The sequence below is a fragment of the Malus domestica genome, chromosome 06, assembly GCF_042453785.1.
Source record: "Malus domestica chromosome 06, GDT2T_hap1".
Classification (NCBI taxonomy): Eukaryota; Viridiplantae; Streptophyta; class Magnoliopsida; order Rosales; family Rosaceae; genus Malus; species Malus domestica.
The window spans coordinates 4332541-4347065 of NC_091666.1; the positions used below are offsets into that span (position 1 = coordinate 4332541).

Genomic DNA, 14525 nt, shown 5'->3' on the forward strand with positions numbered 1-14525 from the left:
AAAACAAGCCATTTCACATCCAAAAATAACGTGCTCAATTCATTGAACTAAAACGACATGCCAAAAACGAATTGGCTACGTTACTTAGGGCTGATTTGGTATTGTTGTGGTTTGAAAAAAATCTGCTGTGAAAATAAGTGGCTGTGAAATAAATCAGCAGAGTGTTTGATAAACTTTTTTGTAAAAGTGCTTTTGGAAAAAAAAGCAGTTTGATAGTAGGTCTTTTCATTAAAGGAGCACTGTAGTTCTGTGTGATTTGAAAAAAAAGTCAGTTTTCCAAAGCTGCAAATATCAGCTTCAGCTTTTTCCTTTGATTTCAACTTATTCTCACAGCAGCTTCCAAAATAAGCCCTTTTTTTTTTAGTTTACCAAATACCTAAAACCCTCACAGTTTTTTCTCATAGGTGTTTTTTTTTTAAGCACCTCACTCCCAAACCACCCCTTAGTCCCCTACAGTTTAGTGGTATTGTAGAATTATCATAGAGATGGCCGAAAGCTCACTTTCAACAACACTCATACTGTTCTTGTACCCGCTTCCAACAACACCCATATTGTACAATCCGTCAGATGTGAAGTTTTACAAAAGGTCTCAATGTTAATCAGATTGGAGGTAGGATATTTAAACTATGTCTTTTCTTTTTCTATTGCCGATATAGAATTCATCAGGTATTCATTTTTCCTTGTAAATAAGAAGTTTTAAGTTCGATTCCCTTAACATAGATAATCGTTTGTTAGAAAAACGAAAGACAAATTGACTAGTCTCAGACTCCCTCCGTCTATCTAATTTAAATTAGATTAGAAAATCGCTGGAACAACGAAAGAAAAACGAAAACAACCGGAACAAGTAGAGCAACTAAACTCGTGCAGAAATTTCAACTTATTAGATAAAGCAAAAAACTCCCGAGGCAGAGTCTCCGTTCTGAAACACAATTCCCAAATAATACATACTTGAGAGCTTCCAATTTACATATACACATTCCAAAAAAAGAAAGAGAACAGAGAAAAATTGTTCGAGTGGTTTCGGCTCCTCAAATCCAAACAACCTTAAACTCCTCAAATCCAGATAACCTTGAACTCAATTCTATACTAGTATAACCAATTACGAACTAAGCAAAAGCCACCCGAAAGACGACGACGTACGACGTCGTAGAATAACTATATTACAGACTACAGAGCAGAGCTCTCTGCATTTCTGGGAGCCTTAAAATGTCCCATCGCTCTAAACCACCAATTGGATCGGATCGGATCGGATCGCATAGGATAATGTTACCGGATGGACTGTCAAATCTGGCGGGCATCGCCAACTTTGGAATGTAGAGCTAACCGGAGCTGATCCTGCGTGTAAATCCGGCTACCCGCTTTCACGGTGGCTTGTTGGATCATCAAATCGTTGACTACAGAAACGCTGGCGTGGTGTACTTCCAAGTCGAGCTCCTTGAGAGCCGCCATTAGCCTCGCGGCCGGGTGGTTCTTCTTGCAACACTGAATTCGAATCATGGCGTCCCTTCCGATTATCTTCACGTCAATGTCCATGTCTAACAATTTACTGCTAGACCCTTTCATTTCGTGCTCTGACACGGTCGAACCCGACGACCTCGAATCTTTGCTGGGCAAGTCCTTGTTCATCGACTCCAATTGCTTCTGCAACTCCTCTTTATCCGTCTCTACCGTCTGCAGCTTCACCTTGAGCTCGTTGATGTAGGATATGGCGTCTCCGAGCAGCGACGCTTTGTCCATTTTCGATACGTTTGGGACTACTGCTCGGAGCGCGTAGAATCTCTGGTTAAGCTTCTCTCTTCTTTGCCGCTCTGCTTCCACGTGATTCAGTGGCTCTTCTCTCCCATTCGCCGGTTTCCGTCCCCGTTTTCTGGGTCGTTTTTCCGGGTCAACAACTCGGCTACTATCCGCCTCCCTAACCACCGACGCTTCGAGGTCCGAGTGGTCTGAATCGGCAACGCCGCTGGATTTCCCCACACCGCTGGACGGCAAAATCACTCCCGAACTAAAGGACAATATCCCCTCCTCGTTGCTACCCAGCGACGGCGGGGACCTCTTCTTTTTGCTGTTGTTATCCTCAGCGGCGGCGATTTGGGAATGCCCCGAGAACAATTTCCCGTTGGCGCTGTAAGAGCTCCTCTTGCTCTCCCCAAAATTCAAAATCTCGCCCGATTCGGGCTTCAACGAATGCGAATTGGAATTCGAATTCTTCACGCTGCTCCTGTCATATCCGTTGTAGTCGGAGAAATTGAGCTCCCTGGTGAAGAAGCTCTGCGTTTGCTGTTGTTGTTGTACTTGCTGCTGTAATTGTGGTACTTGAACCGGGCTTGGGTTCTCGGATAAGCTACTGGAGCTCGGGTGGTTGTCGAACTGAATCGGCTTTGAAATGGGCTGGTTGCTGGTGCTGGTGGGTGCCGAAGCATTCACCGGGTCCTTCACTTCCATGGTGGTGGTCGACGGGTCGTTGAGCCAGAGCGAAGGGTCGTTCTCGCCCTGATCGGCGGTGGCGGCGGCGGCGGCGCCTGCCATAGGCCAAGAACCGACCTCCAAATTGTTGAAATTGAACAAAACCCTGACCTTGTTCATCAGATCGGAGGTCTGGTAGATGAGCTCGGTCGAGCCCAACTCCACAACCCCATTCGCCGTCGGAACGCAAACCATAGTCTGCAGCCCAAACACGTGACCCTGACGCGCCCTCTCGCACGCCGAGGCCGCCAGCCGGTCCGGTCCAGCAACCCAGACCGGGGTGGAGTGAAAGAAGGCCTGACCCGGGAGCCCGCCGCCGTTGACGAACGACTGAGTCATGGACACCAGAAAGAACCACTCAGTATCAGTCACTTCCTGATCAACGACGGCGTCGTCTGCTGACGTGTCGGCGCCGGAAATCAAGGAATTCAGGTCTCGGAGGACTTTCTTGCGGTACTCTTGTTCGGCGGCGGACGTCGTCGTTTTCGCCTTGGCCTTAACCTTGTCCCGCTCGTCTTTATAAAATCCTTCGCCCCATCCAAGAACGGCGCCGGCGCCGGAGTAGTCGTAGGAAGACTGCCAGAAGATGGCGTAGGTCCAGCTCTCACGCGCGCCTTCGATCAGGGCCTGTAGGCGCTGCATGAGGGTTTCCTGGTTGAAGGGCGTGGCGGACGGCTGGAATTGGGCGGCAACAGGGGCCTTGGGGTAGTCTGAGGTGGACGCCGAGGATTGCGGCTGGGGCGGAGCGTGAGCGGGTTGAGGTGTGGGCTGGGCCGGCGGCGCCGCCCAAAACGACGCCATATCGGATGAGCTCATAAACGCCTCCATTAAGGACGCGTTGTCGTCCGTCCATAGATTCATCGTCGGCGGTATCCGGTAGTCCGTCATGTGATCCGCACCGTTTGAAGGGTAAAAGGATTGGTTGGGAGTTGTAGAGAGAGAAAGTAGAGAGACGGAGGAGAGAGAGAGATATTTGGTTGGGAGAGGTATGGAAATGGGTAAAGGGGATTTATTTGGAGTGCATTTGAGTTGAGTGTCAGATGGGGAGGGAAGTGAGAAGTAAAAAGAGGAGAGTGAGCGGCCCAGTCGAAATTTCTAGGAAATAACTTTTACCGATTAATCGGCAGCTTCCAAAAGCCCGCGTACACGTATGTCACGTGCGTTCACAGCATGAACTCTTTGACTGTTGACCGTGAACTAGGGTAGATAGACACAAACTTTACCATCTGTATAATAAATAAATAATTCTTTTAATGCATCGAGAATACATACACAAGTTTCATGATATAAGTGGTATAATTTTTGAAGAAAAATTTAACTACTTGTACTACGAATTTCAACAGTTTAAGAAAACAAGAATGGATAATTACGTGTGCTTAATAAGTCCAACATTTTTTACTTTGTAGGGATGGGATAATATAGTTTTCTGGTAACTAATAAAGGTTTAGATCTCTGTTTGAGTGTTAATGTGGGTTAGAAATATTGATTACAATCTTAATGTTGGTAAAATTAGCATCTAATTACAAATGGAAACAAGACAGTAAAAGTGTATTAGTTACAAATGGAAAATTCAGATCTACAATGTCTACAAATAGAATACTCAGTTGACTTCTTATTTGGGGAAATATTGCTGCAATTTATTAATGAGATTGTTTTATTAAAGAGTACGATATTTCATTTATTGGAAGGAAAAAAAAACAGTATAAATACATCGTGATTTACCAAACATGCAATTATCGAATTCAATTTGCTCCCAAAGCTGAACTAAATAAATTATATGTTGGTAAGGTGGCATATTTGTTAAGGAGGATAAACTATAAAATGGGACAATCTTTCAACATTACTGTGACAAAAAAACATCACTAGATCAAGAATAAATGGGCTGAGTTACGAAGCTCATGACGTTGAACTTGAAAGGCTCTAGCATCGAGCATTACCCCTTGAGTTATTAAGCGCTACCCCTTGAGTTATCGAGCACGGACTCGGATTCTCGTCGGATCCTTCTCATGCGGAGCCTGCGAACGTTTAATCTTGACCGTTCATGTGTTAATCATGCGGCCACAAATCAATACCAATTTGTTTTTGTGTTTTCACAGAAAACGATACTCCACCGGCCTTTTCTCTCCCTCTCACCGTCTCTCTCTTGAACCCAAACAAGTAATGCAGCCAAAGTAATGGCAGAGAGTCTCTCTTTCTGCCTTACCAACAATGCAACTAAAATCCCTAATCTTCCTCACCTCCTTTTCCCACAAACCCATCTCATCTCTCACACCCAAAAATTCACTAAAAATCCCCAACCGCTCTGTTTTAGAGATATGAAGGTCAGTTTTCTAGCGTAATCGGTGACGAAAAGGCAGTGGGGGATGGTTAGGTTGCGAACGAAGGCGAGCGAGTAGTTTCCTTGAAAAAGTGAAAAAATAATTGAGTTTATTTGTAGCAGTAGGATTGTACATGAACGACCACGATCAAACGGTCCGCTGGTTCCTCATGGGAATGATTCGAGTCCATCGAGCACTACGATTAAGGCACTCGGCTGATCTATACTTTAGTCTCAAAACCACTGACCAATAAAGGTCATCATTCTGCTTGACCACTTTTCGACTACTTGTAACCCAACATGTATATAGCATACATTTTAAGTGGACGTAGCCCATTTCTTTGGGATGAACCACTTAAATCTCTTTGTCTTCAATTATCAAACACTCCCACACCCAGCAAAGTTAACCATACTAGTTTTGTGTTGACCTTGCTATATTTGAGCGTTAACAACTAGTTGGTGAAGGTAATGTGTCCATTCTTTTTCGTCGGATATGTGGTCACACGAGAAAGGATAGGATCAAGAGCGAGGATATCCGAGGTAAAATATGAGTGGCTGCAATTGAAGACAAGATGAGAAAAAAATGGTTAATAAGATGATTTAAACACGTGAACTGAATACCTACAGATACTCCGGTTATAATATGCGACTATAAGACGGAGGCTCAGGGTAAAAGGGGTAGAGGAAGACCTAAGAAGACTTTGAAAGCGACTATAAGAAAAGATATAGAGTACTTGGAGCTAACGGAAGACTTGGCAGAAAACCTAGAGCAATAGCGTTCTGGGATTTGTACAGAACTCTACTTAGTGGGATAAGGCTTGGTTATTGTTTTTACTGTCTAGTTATTTAGTTGTGTTTTTTAATACAACAATATATATACAATAAGGAGTGGAAAATGAATCGGTAACAAACTCGCCAATTATGATATTTGAGCATAAGAAGTTTCATTTATAAGTGAGGAGAAATACTATTAAATCATATTACTAAGTAGTTAATTATATAGTTGTTTATTACTTAGAATCAATCAGCATTTGAGGACTTACCTCGTTGATAAAAATAAAATAAAAATAAAATAAAAAATAAAAAATAAAAATAAAAATAAAAACCCCATATATTTAGTAGGTAAATAACGTAATTACCCTTGTAATAATCGTATTTATTTAAATATAATTATGATTAACTTGTAGAAAATTCAAACAATGTTTTCTAGTGATTAACCAGCTAGTATTGGAATTTTGCTTGGCACCAATATGGCGTCCTCAAGTAAAAGTAGAACGTGGCTTGCCAGGTGGTAAACTTTGTAAGCTCAACTTGTATGTTTCTTTGTGAACCCTTCACCTGCCCTTATCTAAATGTTGTTATCCAATATTTTAATAGTGGGCTTCTATCCAGCATTCAGGTTTAAACCTTCCCTTCCTCTAAATTAAAATTATATTTTTGAACCCTTCACCTGCCCTAATAATAATAAATATTAATTTAAGAAGATGATTTTCACATACATGTTTTCTAGTTTCTCGCACTCTTCTTGATTTATAATCATTGAATTAAATAAATCATACGAAAATAACAAACAAGATTAAATAAGAATGTATAAGAGGCCACAGAGTGTGCATGTTTATCATTTTTCTGTAATTTATGACGAGAGAGATTCGAAGTTGGGTGCAAAGCAATCTCATCTCCGTTACACTCATTTTTTCTACTTGTTGCTTTTTGACCGCCCAACATTTCATGCCATAAAGCATCGTTGGCCTTATTGTCTTATAATTTTTTTCTTGAGCTTTAGTGACATATGATATTCGCATAACACAACCAATGCACTCTTCCAATTCATCCATCCAGCTTGGATTCTATGCTTGAGATCTCCATTTAATTCTCTATTATTTTGCAAGAGAATCCAAGACAACGAAAATGTTCACACTTTGATACTCCCTAATCCCTAATCTCACGCACATCTCATTTTTGCCCCCATTCCCATGAACTTGCATGCAATACACTCTGTATTTGATCTACTTAGGCGAAGATCATTAGCTTCCAACACTTCCCACCAAAGGTTAAGCTTCACATTTACCACTTATGCGTTTCATCTATTAGCACTATATCATGTGCGAAAAGCATACACCAAGAAATATCATCTTGAATGTGTGTCGTTACTCATCTATTACCAATGCAAAAAGAAGTAAGGACTTAAAGCTAAGCCTCGGTGTAACCCTATAGTTCTAGAAAAGCTTTCAGTTTGTTTTTCATGAGTTCTTTCTGCAGTCATTACTCCATCATAATATCCCTTATTGCTTGGGTATATGCTAGTCGTATTCTTTTCTTCTCGTGAATCCTCTAAAGATTTTTTTTCGATACCCTATCATACATTTTTTCCAATCTATAAAGACCATGTGCAAATCCTTTGTCATATCTTTATATCATTTCATCAATCTTCGTAAGAGATAGATTGCCCCCATTGTCGAGCGCCCTAGCATGTTCCCAAATAATTCTCTGAGACTCATATCTCTTGCCTCATTCTACGCTCAATTATCCTGTCCCAGAACTTCATTGTGCAATCAATAACTTACCTCTGTAATTCATGCAATTTTGTATGATGCCATTATTCTTATAAATAGGCACCAAAGTGCTCTACATAACTGGAGTTAATGATTTTTTTTTTCCTTTTTTCATAGGTATGGCCTCTTAACTCTTGCCTTCAACCGATGATTGGGTTCAAGCCACCAGACTCTCAGGCTTCGAGGTCTACCAACCCAAACTAAAATAACTTGCTAAAAACTAAACGAACAGTTAGTTTGAATTTGTTGATAATGCACTCCAATCTTTTTAGGATGAAATATATGTTGCACTTTTAAGTTTGGATACAATTGTAAATTTATACACCGTTTTTTTCCTTTTCAATTTCATACAATGACTCAGATTTCCTACCAATATCATACAGTTAATAGAAAATTTATTGAATTTTTCCATTATACGATGACATAGTGACAAATAAGAGACCCACTGTTTCTAATGTGGATAAAAAATTAATAAAGAAAATCAATTTAAATGTGTGATTACTTTAAATATTAAATATATATCGGTATTGTAGTCAATTTCTTATTTTATGCTAACAAAAAATAAAACCAACCTTTAAAATTAAAAGATAACTTGTTGCATGTCACATGGGTTAAATTGCCAAATTTTAAAAGAAAAGTGAAAAAAGAAAAAAAAACGAGAATCATGTTTGCATGTGACATGGGCTAAATTGCCAAATTACAAATGCAAAAGTGAAAAAAAAAGAATCATATATCACCGCTGGAGGAACACTTGAAAAGATATAATTTTCTATGGTCTTGTATTCGGAGAAGGATTGTCTGCCCTCCTCTTTCCATACTCTTCTCATGCCCTCCTGTTTTGTGCGGTCACGGTTAAGCCATGCCAATATTTTATATTAATTTTTATATAAAAATAATAAGACAAAAAGCAAATGTTGACGTGGTTTAACCGTGACCGCACAAAACAGGAGGGTATGAGGAGGGTATGGAGAAAGGAGGGCAGACAATCCATCTCCCTCGTATTCTAACACTGAAAAATTTCTCCATCAGCAGCAGCGAAAATCCAAAACATCGTGGCCCACCATCCAAAAAATCGCCGACTGTGGGTTAATAACTTAATTAAGACGAATAGCAGATAAGATAAAGACTGAATGACAGAATAGAATACAAAAACAAATGAGTGGGAACGCGTTTGCGTCACGAGATTGAATCCTGGCCCTTGATTGAGTCGCCACTTTCGTCTTTATGCTCGAAATCAATACAATAATTAAACACAATTTGTTCAAAAATTACGATATTATTAAATTATTGAAAACACGTTTTGCTTGATGCGTGTCGTAAAAGCACGTTTCTTTTTTTGTTTTTTTGATTTATTTCGTTGGGCACGTGTATTATTCCTCCTTCCCATGTGAAAAACCCTCTTCACCTTTTTGTTTTATTTTATTTTATATTTTATCGTTTGGTTTTTTTGTGTTTCATGAGATGTTTTCGGCAAACCCCTTTGAGTCATGAACCTACCACCTTCATCTTGGTTCAATATTTTGAAAGAAATGGTAAAAGTAACTTTCTCCAGTATGAGACTCTTCGTATATTTTTTGACATTTTATATTTTTAGCATAATATTTATATTATTGATACAAAAATTAATGTTAAATTGTGAGGTGATAGAGAGTTCATAGAAACAGAGACCGATGATTAGTGAACCATCTTCGAGTTCAGAAAATATACATGTGAAGGTCTTCCGAAAATCATCTCAATGTTATGTACAGGTCCCTTTATACCTACTAAGTGTTTGATGTAATAACTGCTAAACATATCGCAACAGATTGAGTGAACAATATTCGACAAAATTCTCTCAATATCACTTATTAAGTGTTCGACGAATTGTCTCAGTGAATAAATTAAAATTTTTTTGTTTTTTTGCACGCTCTAAAACATTGACGTTTTTCACTGAGGCCATTCAATTCGAATCTTGAATCCGCTACTTCATAAAGAGGCCCATCTTTTAGAGAAACCCTTTACCGTTTCTCATATTTTTATTGTGATGTTAATAACAATACACTATTCACGAAAATTAGTTGTATAATTGTAAAAGAGCTAATTTATATCCTAAGTATGAGTTAAGCAAGTAAAACAAGGAAGTTAGAGTCTCTTGGCCATGGTTTATAGTAATTTACGATATCTTGTTTATCAAAATACAACGTAATTTGTATTAATGTTAGTTATAAATTCTTTCTGTCTTTCTTGTCATATAAAATTTTCAAGTATTATTGCAATTTTTTTTTTCTTGCCATTTGATTTTCTGCCTTGGCCTTCGTCACTTTTTTGGTTCTTTTGCCAAGAAATCATTTTGTCCTTTCTTTATAGTCATGTAGATTTAATTATTTATACAAAATACTTTATTGACGTCCAGAGAAAATGACAAGACAGTCATCACAAAGTACAATAACTAATGGGGTATTTATAAAAGAATTGTTATTGTCACTCTAAATTTTTCATTCTATATTTCAAACTTTATATATTTAAAAAGAAAAATACACTTGTGATGAGCATAATGAGTTTTTTGCTAATAACACTTCCCTATTTATAATTCATACTTGTATAACATAGTTGTAATTCATAGTTAAGCTTATCCTTCATCTAGAAGATGACACATAAGTTATACAATAAAAAAAATATAAATACAGACCCAAAAAAAAAAAATTATTATATACAAAAACTTAATTGTAGCAATAATTTTTTTAAATTTTACTTCTAGTTTAAATGTTATCACTAAATTCTCGTTTTTTTTTTCAAACGATAGATTTTGTTAGAACTCACGTCATTATGCAAGAGCTCAACACTCTACTATTGTGGTAAAGAGTCACTTGCTCGTATTAGTTCTTTTAGGTAATTTAGGTAGTTACAAACAGTAAAAGCTCTCATGCAATCACATATACTCTTTTCATTAACCCGTCGACATTAACAGCAAGGTCTAGATCCCTTTTTCCAATACTCAAAATAGAAAACTTGACAAACCTATTGCTCAAGATTAATGTAGGGCTGGTTTGGTATGGGAGTATCTCAAATCCCAAACCGAAATTTTTCAAAACGAAAATTTGAAGACCAATCACAAACCAAATGTTTGGGAATTCCAAAATATTTTTGGGATTTCGGGACAAATTGGGATTAAATTTCATAAACCCTAACCTAATGGTAAACATAAATATAGAAATTAAATTAGGGCTGGAATCATGAACATCCAATCCAAAACATGAACAAATTTCATAAACCCCAATATAGAATTCGAATCCTAAATTAAATTTCAAACCCTAAATTAATTCCAAAAATTACCTAATTTGGGGGAGAATCGGTGCACAATGCACTGGATGAAGAAGACTCTCAGACTTTGAGTGTCTAATAGAGAGAATTGTGTGAGAGAGAATCCTGAGAGAGAGAATTGCGAGAGAGAGAGAGTGATGGCTCTGTGTGGTTAAGGAAGGCTCCACAATCAAAGACGGTAGTAATAGTATAGTGTGGTGGTGGGCTAGTGACTAGCCAAAGTTGAGCTTCAAATTCAAGATAGAGATGAGAAGGCTCGATGGTTGAGGGAGGGAGGTTGGCTTCAATTGAAATGAAAGTTATGAACAAACGATGGAGAGAGACGGCTGGAGAACCCTAACAATGAATGGACAACACATATCAATTTGAAACAATCAAATGGTTGAAATTATCTCTAACTATAATTAAAAAATAATATATATATATATATATATATATATATAATATGTATAAGTGTGTGTATATATATATAATAATATATATTTTCGGTTCGACATGGAATTCTTGAAATATTGATAAGATAATCCTGATACCCGTACCAAAATTTTGGAATTGGTTCGGGATAGCATCCCAAAAATTTCGGGAATCTCAATTTAGGACATTTTTGGTTTGGGATCATGATTTTTTCGATTCGATTTGGGATTTTCTAGAAGTTTTTCCACCCCTAGATTAATGTGCTTACTGCAAATGAAAAGGGCATTAGAAAACCCATAGTCCCTGGAAACTCAAGAAGCTTGAGAACATATTAACCTTTTTCCAAGACTCAAGTTGTAGTTACTCAATCTAATCTAAAGAAGCATTTGATTGTAATGAGTCTAATGACTCATTCGACATTCGCCATTGCTGACTGTTTCAACGACTTTCAGGAATATGAATTTATATATTTTTATCTACCACAAATGCTATCTGTGGGACCATGATTTTTCAGGGTTGAAGTAAAGCTGATCGAAATAGTGTTACCTCAAAAGTTCGGTCATGGACTCAGTGGCTCCAAACAGAGCTACATCAAACGGAACAGCAGTGCCACCATCACTTTGTTTCGAGGCAATAGGTGAAGTCTGAAGCGACTCTGCTAGATTATTATCCTTATTCTGCAAGACATGAGATCTGATCTGGATAGAGACATAATCAGATTCCTCATAAGTCTTGAAATTCCTACAATATAGGCATTAGTGTGCACCGCAAGTAATTACACCCCTAAGAGTACACAATATCTAGTCTTAGATATATTCTTCCGATTTAGTACAAAGATTCTATCATAAAAAACTCTTTCTCCCAATCAGTATAGATACACTTACATATGGTTCATCTCGGGTAGCGCATTCTTTGCATATTTATTCTCTTGCCCACTGCTTGAGTCTAAAACTGTTTATTAACTTAACCGTCAGTGAGCCCTTGACTGGCACCCCCCCTCCAATCTTGGGCTTACTCATGGTTGTTTCTTGTTTTTGCAAGTTACTTAAATATGTGCCTCCACCATTTACAATAGCGCACATATTTGGTTCCAACACTATCTGCCTATTTGAATTCGCATCTGCCATCAGAATTTGTTTATGTGCACATCTTTCACATGTCCGTCTCAATCCGCATCTACCATCTACAGATGCTTGTCTGCCACATGTTTCATGTATCTAAATGTAACAACCCGTCCCTAAATATTTCGAGTTTTTATAATTTTAAAACATGAATTTACAAAAATGCTCTTCGACGCAAAAATGTTGACTTTTGTTGACTGTCGCGTCGTGTCGCGTAAGACTTTCTTCCTTGGCGTATCTTTGTAGTACTCGGTGTTACAAATGTGTGGGCGCAAGCAAAATCGAATTTGAAGCTAAAACGAAGATCTTACGGAATTCGAAATTTAAGGGCATTTTGGTAATTTTCTAAGTAGAGATATTTTCCACTTTGGACCTCCCTGAGCTGGGTAGTTTTCCCATTTCTAGGGTGTCATTTTTCTCTCTCGTGATTCTCTCTTTCTCTTTTCCCTCTTATTTTTCTCAGATTTTTCTTCTTCTTCCCGCTAGCTTCTTTCTCCTCCTTCACTCTCGCTAGAACTCACTCCCTCTAGCTCTCTCATTCTCTCCCCACCATCACATCATAGTTAGGCCTTAAATAGAGGACAAGAACACGTAGGAAAATCAACTCGATGACTCTCGACCCCTGTAACTAACATAGAGTTTTCCAGTGAAACCTCCATTGTTCATAGGCTAGGTAAGCTTTGGGGTTCACCTTCTCTTTTGCTTTTGATGTTTAGTTCGATTCCTAAGTCAGCGTGCTCGTTTTGGTGAGCTCGAGATGCAAAAACTACGAGGACAGATATCCCAATTTTCTGGCTAGGAATCCAGTGGCTTTCGAGCCCTTTTTCGGCGAAATCCGGCCACGACCGAGGAAACTAATGGTGTATCGGTGGGAAATGACACCATCCTCGCTAGTTCGAGCGACTCCCGGGTAATGGAATATCTATGAGTTGACCCCTTCTTAAATTGCATGTTTTTATAAAATATTATGATTGCATTCACGAAAAACATGATTTCATGATTTTACATTTTATGCATTATTCATGATTTATTTAAACTGTTTTTATGAAATATTTATGATTTATTGAATTTATGTTTTACTAAAGGTTATGAATTATTGGATTTTCGTATATGAAATTCTATGGATTACGAATATGATTTATTTTACGGATTTACAAATATGATTTATCATAGATTTATAAGATGAGGCTTTGAGCTTTTGAGCTCCAGTGATTTAATATGAGATTTTGAGATGTGTTTTCGGTGCTTATGTAGTGGGTTATCAATCCACATAACACGGGTATGTAGATGTCTATGGGCATATGACACAATTGAGGATATTTATGCCATACCCCCAGCTTAATTGGCGAAACCAGTGTCGAACAGCTTCATTAGCCACGACTAGTGTCGGTGTGTGATTTTATATGTATATGTTTCTTCTCTGGCGTAACCCAGAGTCATACAGCTTCACCTTCGGGTGATGGACCCACTACATATATATATATATATATATATATATATATATATATATATATCTCTTCTCTGGCGTAACCCAGAGTCATACAACTTCACCTTCGGGTGATGGACCCACTACATATACATATATATATATATATATATATATATATATATATATATATATATATATATATATATATATATCTTCTCTGGTGTAACCTAGTGTTGTACAACTTCACCTTTGGGTGATGGATCATAATTTCTTCACTGGCGTAACCCAGTGTCGTACAGCTTCACATTTGGTGATGGTTATGCCTTTAGGCCACTATAATACCCTTAGTTAAGTACACCATTGATGAGATTTATAGATTTGCCTTCGGGTGGCGATATTACCATTATTGAGCATTGTTTTACACGTACATGTTTTACGAATAATTTTCATGGCATGCTAGAGTTTTCAGAAAACCTACTATGTAGTACTATATATACGTTTTCAAAATAGGGGTTAGTATGTTCATAAAGAAAATGGTTTTCTTATTATTGGTATTAGTACTATAAACTTTGGTCCACTCACCCTTTTGGTTTTGCACCTCCTTTAGGATTTAGATTCGAGGCACACGTTCAAGGCACTCTCGTATCTGTAACTTGACCTCCCCTCTCAATATCAGATCCACTTTCTTTGTAATCTCTATTCTTTCATAATAATCCTTTCACATTATTATTGATTAGTTGTATACTCTGAATACGTTTTTGCTTTGACATAGTTCTTTTTAATCACATATTTTATTTGTATGCATGTTTAAAATGGCTTCACCACCCTCGAGTGTCGGATATCACGTGTCTACCTTGATATTTGGAGATATCGGGGTCAGTGCGTGTCAATTTGGTATCAGAGCATGGTTGTTCAGAGCATACTTAGGA

The 14525-nt window shown here is 38.1% G+C and overlaps 1 protein-coding gene across 1 annotated transcript; it reads right to left on the reverse strand.

Annotated features, from left to right (window-relative positions):
• Positions 1–862: 862 nt before the first annotated feature.
• On the reverse strand, positions 863–3409 carry LOC103436897 (transcription factor MYC2). Its single transcript, NM_001328944.1, is given in 1 exon segment — positions 863–3409. A coding segment is annotated over 1 exon segment (2070 nt). The 5' UTR covers positions 3352–3409; the 3' UTR covers positions 863–1281.
• Between the last annotated feature and the right edge of the window lie 11116 nt (positions 3410–14525).